Below are 15,611 nucleotides of genomic sequence, written 5' to 3'. Positions count from 1 at the left end.
AGGGAGCGGGGTATCGAGCATCGGGCGGCGGCGTCGTACGGCGTCGTAGGTCGTGACGCGCTCTAGTGACGTCACTAGCGAGGGTGGAGGGTGCGACAGCCGGCAGGGCAAGGGTAGTCACCCCCCAGTGAAAGTCGGCCCGACGGCGTCAGTACAGCCTGGCTCCTCACTCGGCTCGTACACCTCGCTCACCGTACTTCTATTTACACCGATCGCTTAACCTCTAACCTCATGGATCGCGGGTCTCGTATTAATACAAATACTACAAAATATGAACTCACTAAGTAAACTGTATGAAACAACGGTGTTATAAAATTGTATAATCAGTGGAAAGTTAATAAAGTTTCGTGTGTACTGTTTTCGCGCTAGATTGTTTTGGCAATTACTAAAATATCGGACCTATATCTGACTCCAGGATTTATCTTTACGCGGAATTAATCGAGTGGCGTATTTTAAATCAAAATTCAATAAGGTGAGCGTTATTAGGTACGTTTAAGTTATGCTGTTCATTATTTAAATTCTTTGCACTGTCTTCAGATATGAATTATACGTAACGTTGTAAAACCGCAAAACACTATAAATATTTGCGCATAACCCAGTTTAAGTGACCATGAAACGAAATATAGTTGCTTGAAAGTTTTGCCGGTTTGTAGAGCGCGACCCTTTCAAAACAATATGAGAGTACGAAAACTTTAATGAAACAATGTTATTAGTAGAAACCCTTCAGGTGTTAGATTAAGTGATGACCTACAAGAACGAATAATGAGGCCTTCGACTCCTGTTAACCCAAACTTTTTATTTACAATCTAATTTCAGCGCCGATGCACGAAAGCAGCTAAAAATAGTCGGGGTTTGCGCGCTCGTGTCTGCCCGCAGCCGGCCCGCGTTTCTCCCTACACTATTTCTGTCTTATAGAAAAGCAATAAGATATTCTACATGCAAAAGAATACCAGTGAACGGTTCCCTTGTAGATAATGAGAAAAGTGCGTAAAAAGAAGCCGGTTGTCGCGAGGCGACAGTGACTCATGGTGTTTTTGTAGTGTTTATGAAAAATATTGTGCCTCAATCGCAACGCATACGCTATAAGGTAATTATCACTTTTATTATTATTTGTTCAAGAAATGTATTCTTACGTAGTGTTGAGTTATAGATATATTTTAGGGCCCATACTAATTTATTGCCTTCGTCACGCTGCGTCGTCAGTCCTATAGTAAACTTTATGACTGAATATATTCCAAGACCAGTGGCTTTTTGTCTTTTCGTATCATAATTTTATATTATTGCGTGTTTTTTAAATAATTCTAATTCCTAAAACGATTTGTAGACGGCACTAGGAAAACGTGAAATAACAAGAAATAACAACAACTCTACATACTACTATAGAAACATAGGTGTAGGTACATGATTTTTCTCACCTGTGCCAATTCTAATCACTCTAACGTAAGTTAACGTAAACAAACAATGATCTTGCTTACTACTGAGTACATCCGACGTAGATCACTCGGAACAACAAACAACTGGAAATGAACTTTAAATACAAGGAATAAAGTTGTTTTGGAGATCCAATCTAAATGAAGATGATCTTTGTTAATTTGCATCAGAAGGACAAAGAGCATGAATGTCAATATTCAAAGATAGTAATCATTATCTCGAAACATTAATTAGTGCTTCAAGATGATGAAGCGAAAATTTATTACAATATGAATAAAACGATTTATTAAACTACAATAACATTTATTCACATAAAACCATTAGAAAACCAGCAAACAAGTGTAAAATACTATAACAAAATAATAACAATATAGGCAATATTCACTAAAATAAACAAACTATAAACCTTGTGATTTCATTTGAGCTATATGACATTGTAAAGGAACATATAAGTTGTGTATAATACTCAATATTTCAATATAATTTACATTGTTTGCCCTGTTAAGGCACTATTTTGATATACTTTGTTAACAGCTACAGTAAGTACAAGTCTGTAAGTCTAGTACATTATTATTATAAATAAAGAAGGAACTAAGAATAACTAGACAACATTACAGTACACTCTATCAAATCAGAAGAACAGTCTACAAGTTCCTATGTCTTTTTTCTACTATATCAATCACTTTCTCTACTCTACAATTTGGCTCTGATTTCAAAAAGACTTTTTTGGTTCATTCATGGCTCAATATGTTTTATAAATAGGTGGGTGGATATGTATTTTTGATAAGAATATTGATGCTTTAATATACAAAAATATTATTGATGTTTATGCACATAAGACTCTGTCATACAAATAAATTGCAAATATAGTTACTTCAAATAACAACTGTTCTAAACAAAAATAATTCGTAAACACATACCATTAACTAGGCCAGTATTCATTGCCAAGACACTTAATAAATACCTGAAAAATTGTATAATATATGAATATTGTGTCTTTCATGTACACTATTTACTCTTAATGCTATTGATCCGAGCACCAATCAATTGTTAACATGACTACAACTAAAACTTAGTAAATATAGGATCTAAATATGATGTTACTTTTGGCCAGATTTCATCTGAAGTGCGTCCGTGAAACTCTTTGAGTATGCCCTTTTCTTTATAGAAGTCTATTACAGGTCTTGTCACACTCTCATAAATCTCTAATCTCTTCTGGACAGCTTCCGGCCTGTCGTCAGGTCTCTGAACCAGGTCTTCACCTGTTACATCATCTTTCCCTTCAACTTTAGGAGTGTTAAATCCTATGTTGTAGACTCTGCCTGAGGCCAAGTGCACCCAGCGGTTCCTAACACGATCAATGATAACTTCAAATGGCACCACTAGGTTCAGTACAACGTCCACAGGCTGCACCTTCCACAATGCATTAGCTTGTCCAACAGTTCTAGGGAAACCGTCCAATAACCATGGTTTATCATCCACTTTCTTCAGCTCTGTGATCATAAACTTGATCATTACATCATCAGGCACCAATTTACCTTCATTCAAATATTTTTTCACTTCCTTGCCCAAATCAGTTTGTTTCTCGATGTGATCTCTTAGTTTGTCGCCACTAGACACATGCGCCACTGTGTATTTCTTCACTATTCGCGATGATATTGTTCCTTTACCCGACGCGGGAGCGCCGAGTATCAATGCTTTCAATAATTTATTCTTCACAGTCATTTTAATTATCGACCTTTGTACTTCGATACTCTATTACTAGTGCTCACTGCGTCGAATGACTGATAGCGTATTTTATCATATAACCATAGCTACAATCGTACGAAACGGCAGTCGTAGTGACCTTGCTTGAGAAGAATGCGAAATATATTAACAAATACAATATTCGGCTTTATTTTTTATCAGCATTTGATAAAAACCACCTAATACTAAACACGCAACTTTCGTAATTATTTCGTAACATACTATTCTTTCATTTGATGTATAATACCGCATATAATACTACTTCGTTTATATTCTTTCAGTTTATGTTACCTTACATATTATTTCACTATAAACTAAACTTATTTATAACAAAAAATAAAAAATAACACACACGGCACCGTACACAACACACGAAACTTCAAATTCAAATGTCAAATCGTAATGGGAGCGTTCTAACACGACTTCAGTTTGCGCACAGGTTAAATGCGTCCAGCGTGCTCGCTATCGATTTGATGCCAACTGGATTCCTCCTAGTATTAATAATAAATGACCAAGGTATAATTGCAGAAATATTCCCATGTATAATAATTTTCTATCATTTTATACATTTGCATTACTTCATTTGACAAAACTTAATCATGAACGCATTCTTATCCGACGAGTTTTTACTTCCGTAAATACGCCGCGAGAATTAAAACTATGCCTAGTTTACAAATTTTCCCGCAAAATAAATTTAATAATCTACCTACCTCGTTAGAAACTTGCAATTGATTTAGTGTCATGTATACTTAAAACACATCGTAAACCTATTATTTCAGCATGGCGCTTGTAATGTTACCGTGCGACCTTCCCTGGTGGACTTCAGTGCAGCGTCACCTGAAGCACTTACTACTAGCGTCTTCGCCGACTAAACTCACCGCTAGTATGATGAAAATACACGATATGTGCAAGTAAGTTAATAATTAATCCTTTGTGTGGTATTTACTTCGAAATAATGGTGAGACGGTATGCCGATTGCTTAGTTGCGATTTGATTTTATTCTTGTTAAACATCTTGTATAATTTACATCGTTCTACAGCATAGGTATAGATCCAGACGACGACATCAAAGACCCTGAGCTGATGAAGGGTCTGGAGCAGTTCTTAGAGGAGGAGATGACGGAAGACGAGAGGCGGCACTTCTTAGACAACACCATCAGGATCATGGTGAACAAGGCGCTCCATCTCAAGCGATGGCGCCCGCCTAAAGGACTCATTTTCAGTTTACAGCAACAAAGTACGTGATTACAAGAACGTGTTCTTCGCATAAATATTTTTTATAATCAGGGCCGATTTTTTCGTAGTCAGATGACTTTATTTCAGGAATCTTTTTTAACTTTTTAACAGACGATGGAGAATCGGAAGGTGTAAAAAAACGAGGAAAACCTCAAATTAAGTTATCTGACGATGGAAAACTATACTAAGCAAGGAACAGTGTACGCCTACTTGTCAGTAAATTTGTAAGAGATACATAGAAAACCATGGTTTCAGAAACCTTAAATCTTTTGCTAAAAACTTTTTGTTGCCTATTACTTCGTTCCAAAAAATTCTCTCGAGTTTTCTTAGTAGTATATATTTATTCATTGTTACATCAAAGTACGTAGGCAGAAGATTCTTTTGTTACCTAATATCTTTTCGTAATTCCAGCATCAAAGGCCTAATGCGTATTACGTAATAAAGGGTATTTTTTGTACATAAAAGGAACGAGAGATAAATAATTGGGCACTGATTCTAAATGATTGGGTTACGTGGAAAGGTTTCTTGTCACAGTTGCCTAACATTTGATCTACGTTTAGGCTACAAATTACCAAATAATTTCTTTTAGTTTTCTATTAATTGAGTATATAGGATAAGTTTAGGAATTACGATGTTTAATTTGCTGCCCGATGTTTAGATCGAATTGCATCAACCGTGATCACGGGCTGCCTAGCAGCTACATACATAGTTTTAAAACTTTAATCAATGTTGAGTAAGGATTTTAATACAACACGTATTGTGTAAACAAAAGACGGCTTTGCGGAAAATAGTTTATTTAAAAGACAAAGAAAAATTAAATGCAAAATGCCTTAAACTAGCATGATTTTCAGGTCATTTCCGTCCATTAGTAGACAAGACATGTGCGGACAGGGGCCAACCAATAAAAAGACGTCTAGTAGGTATCTACCTAATGATTGCTGTACGTTCTTGCAGGTGATGTAACGGAACTGGAGTACAACTTCGTGGCTTCGATGGTGGCGCACGCGTTTTTCTCCACCTACCCCAAGCGAACGCTCAAGACACATCCCACCTTGCAAGACTTCAACTTTACACATTTTTTTAAGAATTTACACAGGTAAATGGAACTTCAAATCTTTTAGAACATAATTAAGTACAGTTCACTCATACCTTATAATATTACTTTCGTATTCTTTTAATTTTACTGTATCAGATAGGAAGAGACTATAAGACATCCTTTCCTCACCCAAAACTTATGTTTTAGATCATTTTTAAACCATAATTCTGTAATATCTAAATCGCTATCAGAAATACGACGACATAAATGTTAAGCGCTATATTAAAAATCACATTTTCATTATTGTTACAGAAAATCTCAAAGAAACAAATTAAAAAGTTTGCTGCACTACTTCGAATGGTTAGATAAGAGTAGCAACGAGGGATCTATTAAGCTAAGCAGACAGGTAAGCCCACAGCCCGACTGAACTGAAAACGTTACATTTTAACGAACACACTACACAATACACACAGCCTACATACACTCCACACCAGCGGCTCCAAACCTTTTCTTAGTCCGGGACCACTTTTATATTATTCTTGTTGGCAGGGACCACTATGTAAGTATCTTAAAAAAAAATGTAATTATAATACTCAAAATTTTTAGTTTTAAAATCATTCGCGGACCATATTTTAATTTCCACGGACCACTGGTTGGGAACCACTGCTCTACACATTCTAGTCTCTCTAGTCGGTGGGTACGCACGCAGTACCCACATTTTCCGTATATCTGCGCGCTTAATTGGGATTAAGCTCGGATGGATGCGCCCATTCACTGAGTATAACTTTGTACATTATTTAAGTGGGGAGTATTGAATATAGTTTTTAGAAAGAGATATTCAATACGGGTTTTCTATTCATTAGTTTTCCATATATGCTACCCTTTTCCGATACTCTACATCGACTTCACTCGGCATACTTAATGCTCACATACTCGGAGCTTTCAAATTTTTACAAAACCACTTTGAGATTGACGATTTCTGGGATTTATTATCACAGTACTTAAAATATATTTTGAACTCAAGCAACAAAACTCCACAGAAAAGAAAATAACACAGGTTTAAAAAAAACGTACTGGGAGATATGATCCAATAACTTGCTCTGCAAGTACTAACACAAGTAAATATTGTCAGGTGATGTCGTCAAAGCAGTGGTTAACGATAGAGGACTGGTTAGAGTGCAGTCTGCCGCTGTGCAAGCTGCTGGTGCGGCACGAGGGCCGGCCGGAGCGCTGTGAGAACGACGACGCCATCAGAGTGTGCTTCTCTTCCAGCAGAGTCGGCGGAGACACGCTCGTTGATGGAGAGTCACAGGTACACGTACAACGAAATTGTCATATCAAAATTACGAGTAAATTTCATGAAATTTTGTTCTTCCTAACTTTTTACTTTTGGTCTTAAGGCCTAACTCCTCCCTCGTTCGGAAGGAGACCCTTGCACAGCAGCTTGGGACAATAATGGGTTAAAAAAAAGTTCTGGCAAATACACGGGACAGTTTTTAAAAGAGGCGTGGTTGACAAAATCTACATTTTAAAAGAAAAAAATTCCCATTGCCCTGATTAGACTAATAATGAATCCTATTTAAGGAATCCTTTGACATTGAAAACCCAAAATTACTGAAGGAAATGCCTGAAAATAAAGTATTGTGTGATTTCAGGAATCTCTATCAATGTTCATGATGCCGGAGCTGCTGCCGGTGATGTTGTCGGTGGAGGCGCTCGAGGACAACGAGGTGCTCAAGGTGGAGGGAGTTAGAATGTTTAGCAGAATATGCGACAAGCGACAGAAGACCAAAATCGAATTACTAGACGAACCTAAAACTGTAAGCTACTTTCTTTAATCTATGTATGTTCCGTCTTCTAACAGCAGGCTGTTGGGTATAGGTCACTCTCTATTTTGTTGCAACACACCTGTCGAACCGTTGATGCCGAACATTTGGCGGCTGAACTGACACTAGCTCGACTTATAAACTGATGATACCTAGCATATTTTTTTTAAAGCGAATTTTGAAACCGTCAACCCAAGCTTGTGAGAGGCCAGGACTTGAATTTTTGGCTTATTTTAAATGTTTGGGCTTAAGTCATGGAAGTGACGTCATCAGAGAACTTAACCAAGATGCTTTTGGTGCGACATTAGCTTTCTCTCGCGCGGTTCCCATATCCCATAAGGTCAATAGTTAATAATTGAGAAATATGGCAATTTTTAAAGCATGTCTTGTGGGTTCGCCATTAGATATTAATAATAGAATATTGTTCCCCAGGTGACAGTATGTCTAATGGACGCAGAAGACTACAGCAAGCTACCTCTGGGCCAGTGGGAGGAAGACAATGTACTACGCGAGCTCAATAAGTGCTTGCTCGCGTTCCAGCAGACGCCTATGAAGAGTCGGGAGGGCACGAGACATGAAAGAAGACTTTCACCTATAGGTAAGTGAAAACATCGATTACTTTTGCCTACCTACTTGATAGGCAAATAGAGCTGCTACCGATGCGTTAGGAGGTCTTGTGTTTGATTCCAACGAGGAACAAAGTATTTGTCTGAACAATAGAACTTCGTTTTGGTCTGGATGTAGTATGGTCGTTGTTTGTATGTATGTAAAACTAGCAACAGAAGATAGATTAATGGGGCATAATTCATAAGGCAAGGATCGTCTTTCTGAAAAATAGTGTAAATCTTTATCAAGGAAAAAATTATAGTTGCTACGCTTCTGTTGTACACCATGCTTATGATATTTTTAGTTTCGTCGATTACCTATATGCATGCCAACATAAGCGAATTGAAATACCTCACCCTTTTTAATGTGGCAGATACAATCGCCGTAATCATATAAATACCGATGAAGTTTCGACGTATCACAATGGATTGTTATTTAATCAGAAAGTTCCTATCCGTTTCTACCATCAGATAAGCACATGTCAGATGGAGACCACGATATAACATCATACATTTTATATCAGCAACATCTGAACAAATATGATATCTCAATATAGAACTGATTTATTTACGTCAGAGATACACTGCAATATCCATATCCATATCTAAAAGATTATGCAGGCATTCTTGGTTTGGTTTTTGACGTCAAGCTCTTTAAATTAAAAAAATTAAACTAATACATACTTTCTTATTACTTTTTACTATGCCGGTCATGAGTATCGCAAACCCCCAGTACTGCTTCTCTTAGATTTGGCAGCCTATTTAGTCTGTAATCGAGCCTTGCTTGATCATCAGAATAGGTTATCGCCTCACTTCCTATTTCAATTAAAACAAATACTGGAATCTATATTAAGTAGAAACCATAATTCCGATCTTATCTATCTCAAGATTTGCTTTTTTGAAGACCCGGATCTAAAAAAACATCACCTAATCGTTTCTTCCAGTCAATATTTTTTCACAGTATCTCTTTTAACTGATTTAAAAACCTTCAATTTAAATTAAAAGTCGGTATTAAAATAAAAGCAGTCAATGAGCTTCTAAGGTAGAAGAAAATATACATAAAAGAAGCTCAAAAAGTCACGTATAGTTGGTATATTGCAGGTGAATCGTGCGGGCACACGCCGCCGGAGGTGGAGGCGAGCGTGGTGATCAAGCAGGCGTCGTCGTGCAGCACGCTCAACAGCTACAACAGCCGCAGCCCCTCGCCGCACAACTACTGCGCCGCCACGCTCAACCTCAACGACCCTAGTGAGTACTACACCACACTAACTTACTCCTAACTAACTACTAATTATATTATACCCCAAAATATAGCTCACGATTCTTCTACCAAAATTCAATGAAGAAATTATGAATATCTATTTATTTATCCAACCTATATCAAAAACATAGCTTGATATCGTGATTTCTGATGATGTTGATCAACGGTGAACATTTTCTACCAGCCCTATACCCTTAGTCTAACTGGATAAAGCTGAATATCATATTTTAAAGAGCTAATAACTTCATCCACATGTTTGAAAACTACAGACTTTCTTACTCGGGAATTTGAATGATCTACATATATGGAAACAAACCATTGACAGCAAGGCGAATATTCATAAAATGTCGCCACTTCAATGGAGCTGTTAATTGAAAGCAATTGACTATCATCGATACTGGAACAAACAATTAGGACAAGACAATATTGCCGTGAATGTGACGTCATTCATAGATGAAGAAGACGATTTGATGTTCAGAAGAAGCGATGGAAAATGGCGTCCGGTAGTTTAATATGTAAGTCATATTCAATGTGTGTTCAATACATTTCCAGGCGTAGAACTAACGAAGAAGAAATGCTGGTTATCCCCAGACGGGGGCATGTTGAACAACCGTCGGGGCCGGTTCATAGTGCTGGGCTCCTCGGGCGAGTGCCTGCCCGTCACCAGGTCGCCCGCCACTCTAGATGATATGCAGGAAGACAGCTTGTACTCCAGTTGCAATTCTTCTGATGAAGAGGAGTATCATAGCGCGAATGAGACCAACGACTACGGTAATTAATTTTTATTTTACATTCATTAGGTAAGTGTTGTAATCTGTCACCGGGTTAAAAAAAGAGAATGACTTGCGAGTCCGAAATTGATTTTGTATGGATTTCGAAGTTTTAGAATGAACATGCCTCTTGTTGATACTATTAAACGTTCGTAAAAGAAAACAAAAAGGAGTTTTCATAAGAAATTTCTGTTTCGGTAGCTTACGTTTATTTCTGCAATTATCTTTATTGTTACTTTCAGGCAGCGAAGACGAAGGTCGTGGAGAAAGCGCTCGTCCCAATTCATTCCAGTACCTCAAAGAGTTGTCCACTGAGGAGCGGCGGCTGAGCTTCGCGGACAGACTGCGGGAGGCGCTGCGCAGAGAGGCAGAGCACTCCACCACCACCAGCACGGGAGACTGGTCCACTGACAGCTCCAGCTATGCTGTGGGCATCAGCATCTCTGGCGCCGAGGTCCATGATAATGACATTAGGTGAGAGATGTACTGTAGACTAAATTTTTTGTCACTGTTTTTCAAACGACAGTGCATGAAAAACTTATTTACCAGTACTAGAATTCATATCCAGATAATTATTTCTTTGTAAATGATTGGGTATAGGATTCTTATTTGCAGTAAAAAATGACTTGGATTTTAAATACTGGAGTATTAAGTAAAATAAACGTAGGCTTGAGCCCCTTAATGCACCATCTGGATCCGCTAGGAGCCACTCACCAATTGCAAACTTCTTAATTAATAAATTTTATGAATTCTTGTCTCACGTCAAGAATCAGAACATTTTTACTAACGACTACAGCTGGTCATTAAAAAAAATATTTTCTTCACTAGAGTAAAACGCGGCGGCTCCGTGGGCTTCGTACTAACAGACAAAGAGACGCTCAGCAACGGGGACCCCTCACCGCGACACAGACCGCTCGGCAGGAAGGAGACGGGCAACAGCTCCAAGTACAGCTTCAGCACGGAGTACACGTGAGTAAAGATGTCGGGACTAACTTATAATATTGTATACTTGGCCAACGTGTTGGACTCAAGGCCTAGCCCCAGCCCCCTAGTGGAACAGTAATGGGTTGCTTATAAAAAAAAAATATTATATGAATGAGATTAGGTGGAGACTGGAGAATTACTGATGACTTACTGCCTTCCTGCTACATTTGAACCTCTGGCCATCATGAAGACTAGACAAACCATTTTGCGATTTACGTGAGAATTTCAAATGGAAAAACGCTATGTTTGAATTTAAATTACACAATATGAATGTACTCAAAGGTTTATGCACTTTTTTTTCAAAAATCTGGAATTATAACGCCATTACCTAGATTTCTTTCCTAAAGTCTTGCAGTGGATCGATCCAGTTTGGAAAGTCAAAAAAGCCTACCTTAAATTGGCGCTTCAATGCATGGTGTGTTGTATGAGTTGTTTGTCGGCAGTTCAGAGCTGGAGGAGGTGTACGAGCAGTTCAACCAGTGGCTCAACGACCCCATCGTCGACGCTGACTCCGGCGAACACAAGACCAGAGAGTTAGACTCTCGGGACTTGGCCGTTATCAGGTACAATTGTGTTTCTATTGAAAAACATGAATATTGAATAAAATTCCCAATAGTGTGCTGTTGATGGTAGGTAAATTGTGCAATCACTGCCTTATTTTTGTAATAGTGTGGCAAAATCCTTGGAGAACACTTTAGGGTCATCCCAAGCTAGGCTACTTTTGATATTGGCTACTGGCGTTTCAGCGACCGCAACGATGTTTCATAGTGGGTGACGTCCTACCATCGATCGCATAATCCCACGTTCTAGCCGCATGCATCGATGGGGTATAGCGTTTCGGCAACTCCCCATGACAATCGCAGAATCGCACTTTTAAACGTCTCGCAGCAGAAATACATTGAGCAAACCTATGGTTTTTATAACCATATTGGTTGTCGTTCCGGCAGGTTCGCGGGCTCGCTACTAAAGCGGACACTGAGCGAGTCGCTGGCGGTGGGCCCGGTGTCGGGCGGCGCGGAGGCGGCGGAGCTGTGGGCCCGCGAGCCGCGCGCGCTGCCGCACAAGCCGCTGGCGCTCGCCGCGCGCTCGCTGTCGCTGGAGCTGGCGCGCCACCGACACCGCCTCGCCGCGCATCTCGTACGTAGCCCTGCTGTATGTACACCGCCACACTATCCACACACCTACCTCACTATACACTATATAGCTATATGACATCTACCACGACGTCGCGTCGTCAGCTGTTGCCGAGCCGCGCTGCAATACGTATCTTGCGTCCGTAGTTCCAAACTTTAGAAGCTGCCGATTATTAACTCTAAGAACTAATCAACTAAGAATACGAGCTGATATTACGAATTTTGCAATTAACTTCTTCTACATCGACTAAGGAAAAATCGCTACTGACACTAAAACAAATGAGAACAGGCGAGCTTAATAAACCTATATGTTTTGACAGAAACGTAAAGTTAAAGAATATATACCGGAGGAGATAATAAACGGCACGCGCGGCGCCCAGGGGGTCCCCGAGGCTAAGGCGGACGAGTCTAAGACCCCACAGACCCCCGACCCCAGCCGTAGGAAGAAAAAGTTGAACTGGGTCATTAATATGATCGTAGACACGATCGAAGAGACGGTGGAATGCGAGCCGGTCACTGTCAGACTAAAGAAACCGAAGGTAGACGTGCACCCGGCTGTCGCTAACTCTCAACCTATGTATACTAACAACACAATAATATTACATTATATATTGTCGTCTTTGCTTTCTGTCGAAACATATACTTGTGTGACGTGCATGTGTAACGTTGGTGTCGCCAGCACTGATTTAATTCCTGTACTCCTCTTCGTAACATTCATAGAACGCTAGTTTGATCCTCACTACCAATGTACACAAGGAAATCGAAATGACCGACAAAATACCTATTAAAATGAAGCTACTGCCAAGTTGTGTTGTAGCTCACATTCTACACAAACATAGTACCGTGTGGTTGCTAATTTTGTAAGTCACTTTCGTATGCGGCTAATAAAAACTAAGTACTCGTAGCATAACATGATTTTTGTGGTATTACTATTAGTGTCAACAAGATTATATCCTATAGCACGACGAGATCATTTCGTTAGCTAAGTACAGCGTGCTGCGTGTTCTAGATTTAAGTTGGACAAACCAAGAGAAACAAAAAAGTTTTGATTCTAACTGAACGATTTGCTTTACCCAAATGGCCCGTTCCAAGAAGCGAATTCTTTGTTACGCTCTGACTGCATAAGGACAGTAACATGTCATAAAAAACAAAACATCAACAAGTAACCAAACACTCTGTTTAACTATTCTGATTCCCCTATGATGATAATATCGCCTTGAGAACTGTTCTTTAAACTCGGGAAAGTAAAGTAAAAAGTACTGTAAGCTTAAAACTTAGACTGTCAATCCGTAATCCATACTAATATTATAAATGCGAAAGTAACTCTGTCTGTCTGTCTGTCTGTCTGTCTGTCTGTCTGTCTGCTACTCAATCACGCCTTAACTACTGAACCAATTTGCATGAAATTTAGTATGGAGATAGTTTAATACCCGAGAAAGGACATAGGCTACTTTTTACCCCGGGAAAATGACGCATTTCCCGGGAAAATTCAGGTTTCGCTACCGAAGTCGCGAATAATCAACATTATAATGACATTGAATTAACAAAATTCCGTTGTCATGGCAACAGTTTTAATGGCGGATATGCTTTAGCGCGAGTTATATGAGATATAAACAATTTTGAGAATATTTTTCGTGAAAAAAAGCATATTTTGTTGTCAAAGGAATAATTAAGTTTTGTATTAGTAAAAAAAAATCATTCACGCGAGCGGAGCCGCACGGGTCAGCTAGTATGCTATAAACTAAGCTCATTAAGCTCACTAGCATCAATACTCATGTCGTGTAAGAGTATAATCGTGATGTTGTCGTCAGTTAAATCAGCTGGCACACAAGATGGCGTCGGGCGGGTCGTGCCGGCCGGTGGCCACCGGCAACTGGGGCTGCGGACAGCGCCTGCGCGGACACCCGCAGCTCAAGCTACTGCTGCAGTGGCTCGCCGCCAGCGTGGCCGGCGTGCCCGCACTCATCTACTACACCTTCGGCAATGAAAAACTGTTTAAGGTACTTAATAGATTTTGTAATGAAACTTACGGGAAATACGTCAAATGCAACAATTTAAAAGTAAAGTTAATGAAGATTTTTTTATGGCGGGAAGATTAATGGCAAAGATGATATTATTCTGTAGCACAAATGAATAACAAGTTATAGCGATGTTATCGTTCTATTGTGAAACATTTGAGCTATATTAGTTTCTTTTACGTTCACTAGAGGCGCTGCGAGACTCCTTCACACGATTTCAATCGGTCTAAATTTTTTCTCGAAATCTCTAGATCGAAATCCAGAAATGCTCTTGATCTAATACCAATTTATCTTACAGCTGGACACATTAGTCCGAGTGCTAGTGGACAGGAAGTGGACAGTGGGTCAGCTAGCGCGCGCGGTGCTCAAGTTCGCGCGGCAGCTGCTCCACGAGCCGCACGTCATCCCCGACAACCACTCGCTGTTCGACGAGCTCATAGGCATCGACAAGATACCGGACGACACATAGCGACAAACTTACACCTACATCACATAAAACTACCGTGTTTGACAACTATAATGAGGCATCTATCACGACAGGAAATGGACCTGGTTAAAAATACCTCAGACACACAGTGAGCTGGGTAGATTTTATATGACAGTGTGTACTATTTATTATAGGTTCACACAGCAAATCACCGGGGATTGCCCAAAGAGTTTGACTTGTGAAAGTATGCCGATGGAGCAGGCATGCTAAGTTCTAGTTGTCGGACAGTCGGTGACACCGGTGCATGCCGTTACTTTGTTTATCAAAAGACTTTGGTATATTAGGCAGCATACACATTAGCTTCGTTCGGTCACTCCACACATCATTATGCATTTATGTTATTCCGTCATCATGAACAATAGGAAGGTGGTTCAATGTGTCTTATTTTAAATAAAGTTTGTCGAATTTTAGATATTTTTTACCAAATAGTTACTTAAAAGCAATATTAGCGTTTGATTCGATTTAAAATAAAAATACAAACTAAAAAAAATATTTTTATACAAAACTATCGATTAAAGTACAATTATAAAGTTAATCTAATGTAAGTTTTGTCAACTCATTGTTAATAAAGTTGAAAAAAAAATTGTAAACGTGATTTTTAATTATTAAAAATAAAATTTACATAATTTATAGGACAGTGCTAATATTAAGACTGTGTACTGTTTATAAAGATTTCCAAGATTTGAGAACTTCAAGTTTTTTACTATCATGATATTCATTCTAACCAAGTTAGTAACATGTATTTGTAAATATCGAGTTACCTGTTATCCTTAAAACATCACATTATTGTTTGTAGCTTTTACCAGTGTACTCCTGTAAGTCGCTATTTTCTGTTTCCATACCACGGTGTCTATACAGTTGTAAAGACTTGATTTGAAAAGGTCTTCCATAGTATGAATCTCAATGTGTCCAAAGTTGTTAATTTTGAAGTGAAACTATTTCAAGCGGGATGCGAAATAAAAATAAAGCGTCACATAATTATTTGCGTATCATTTTAAATATCCCATTTTAGCAACCATGCGGAAAAATATATTTGAGTGCATTTTTAATGAAACAATTATTATATTTAAGGTACATTT

General features: G+C 38.9%; 2 protein-coding genes across 10 annotated transcripts; one reads left to right on the top strand and one right to left on the bottom strand.

Annotated features, from left to right (window-relative positions):
• The first annotated feature begins 153 nt into the window (after positions 1-153).
• Positions 154-15,511, top strand: LOC142981481 (uncharacterized). Of its 9 annotated transcripts, none has more exons than XM_076127468.1 (18): positions 154-472; positions 817-1,087; positions 3,957-4,088; positions 4,217-4,413; positions 5,367-5,508; positions 5,761-5,854; positions 6,581-6,760; positions 7,104-7,268; positions 7,707-7,872; positions 8,981-9,127; positions 9,732-9,911; positions 10,153-10,384; positions 10,739-10,879; positions 11,338-11,457; positions 11,842-12,046; positions 12,348-12,566; positions 13,839-14,027; positions 14,344-15,511. In XM_076127468.1, the coding sequence occupies exons 3-18, from the start codon at positions 3,958-3,960 to the stop codon at positions 14,512-14,514; spliced, it is 2,679 nt and encodes an 892-aa protein (XP_075983583.1). In that variant the 5' UTR covers positions 154-472; positions 817-1,087; position 3,957; the 3' UTR covers positions 14,515-15,511. The 9 variants fall into 9 exon arrangements, with proteins under 9 accessions (XP_075983583.1, XP_075983574.1, XP_075983565.1 ...); XM_076127459.1 differs by having other exon boundaries at positions 155-472; positions 9,693-9,911; positions 11,842-12,031; XM_076127450.1 differs by having other exon boundaries at positions 155-472; positions 9,693-9,911; positions 13,848-14,027.
• On the bottom strand, positions 1,714-3,574 carry Ak3 (Adenylate kinase 3). The gene has a single exon (XM_076127421.1). It carries the CDS (start codon positions 3,154-3,156, stop codon positions 2,497-2,499), a length of 660 nt encoding a protein of 219 aa, XP_075983536.1. The 5' UTR covers positions 3,157-3,574; the 3' UTR covers positions 1,714-2,496.
• Positions 15,512-15,611: the final 100 nt, after the last annotated feature.

This window comes from Anticarsia gemmatalis, chromosome 2 (assembly GCF_050436995.1).
Source record: "Anticarsia gemmatalis isolate Benzon Research Colony breed Stoneville strain chromosome 2, ilAntGemm2 primary, whole genome shotgun sequence".
In the NCBI taxonomy this organism is placed as follows: domain Eukaryota; kingdom Metazoa; phylum Arthropoda; class Insecta; order Lepidoptera; family Erebidae; genus Anticarsia; species Anticarsia gemmatalis.
This window is presented reverse-complemented; position numbering and strand designations above follow the sequence as displayed.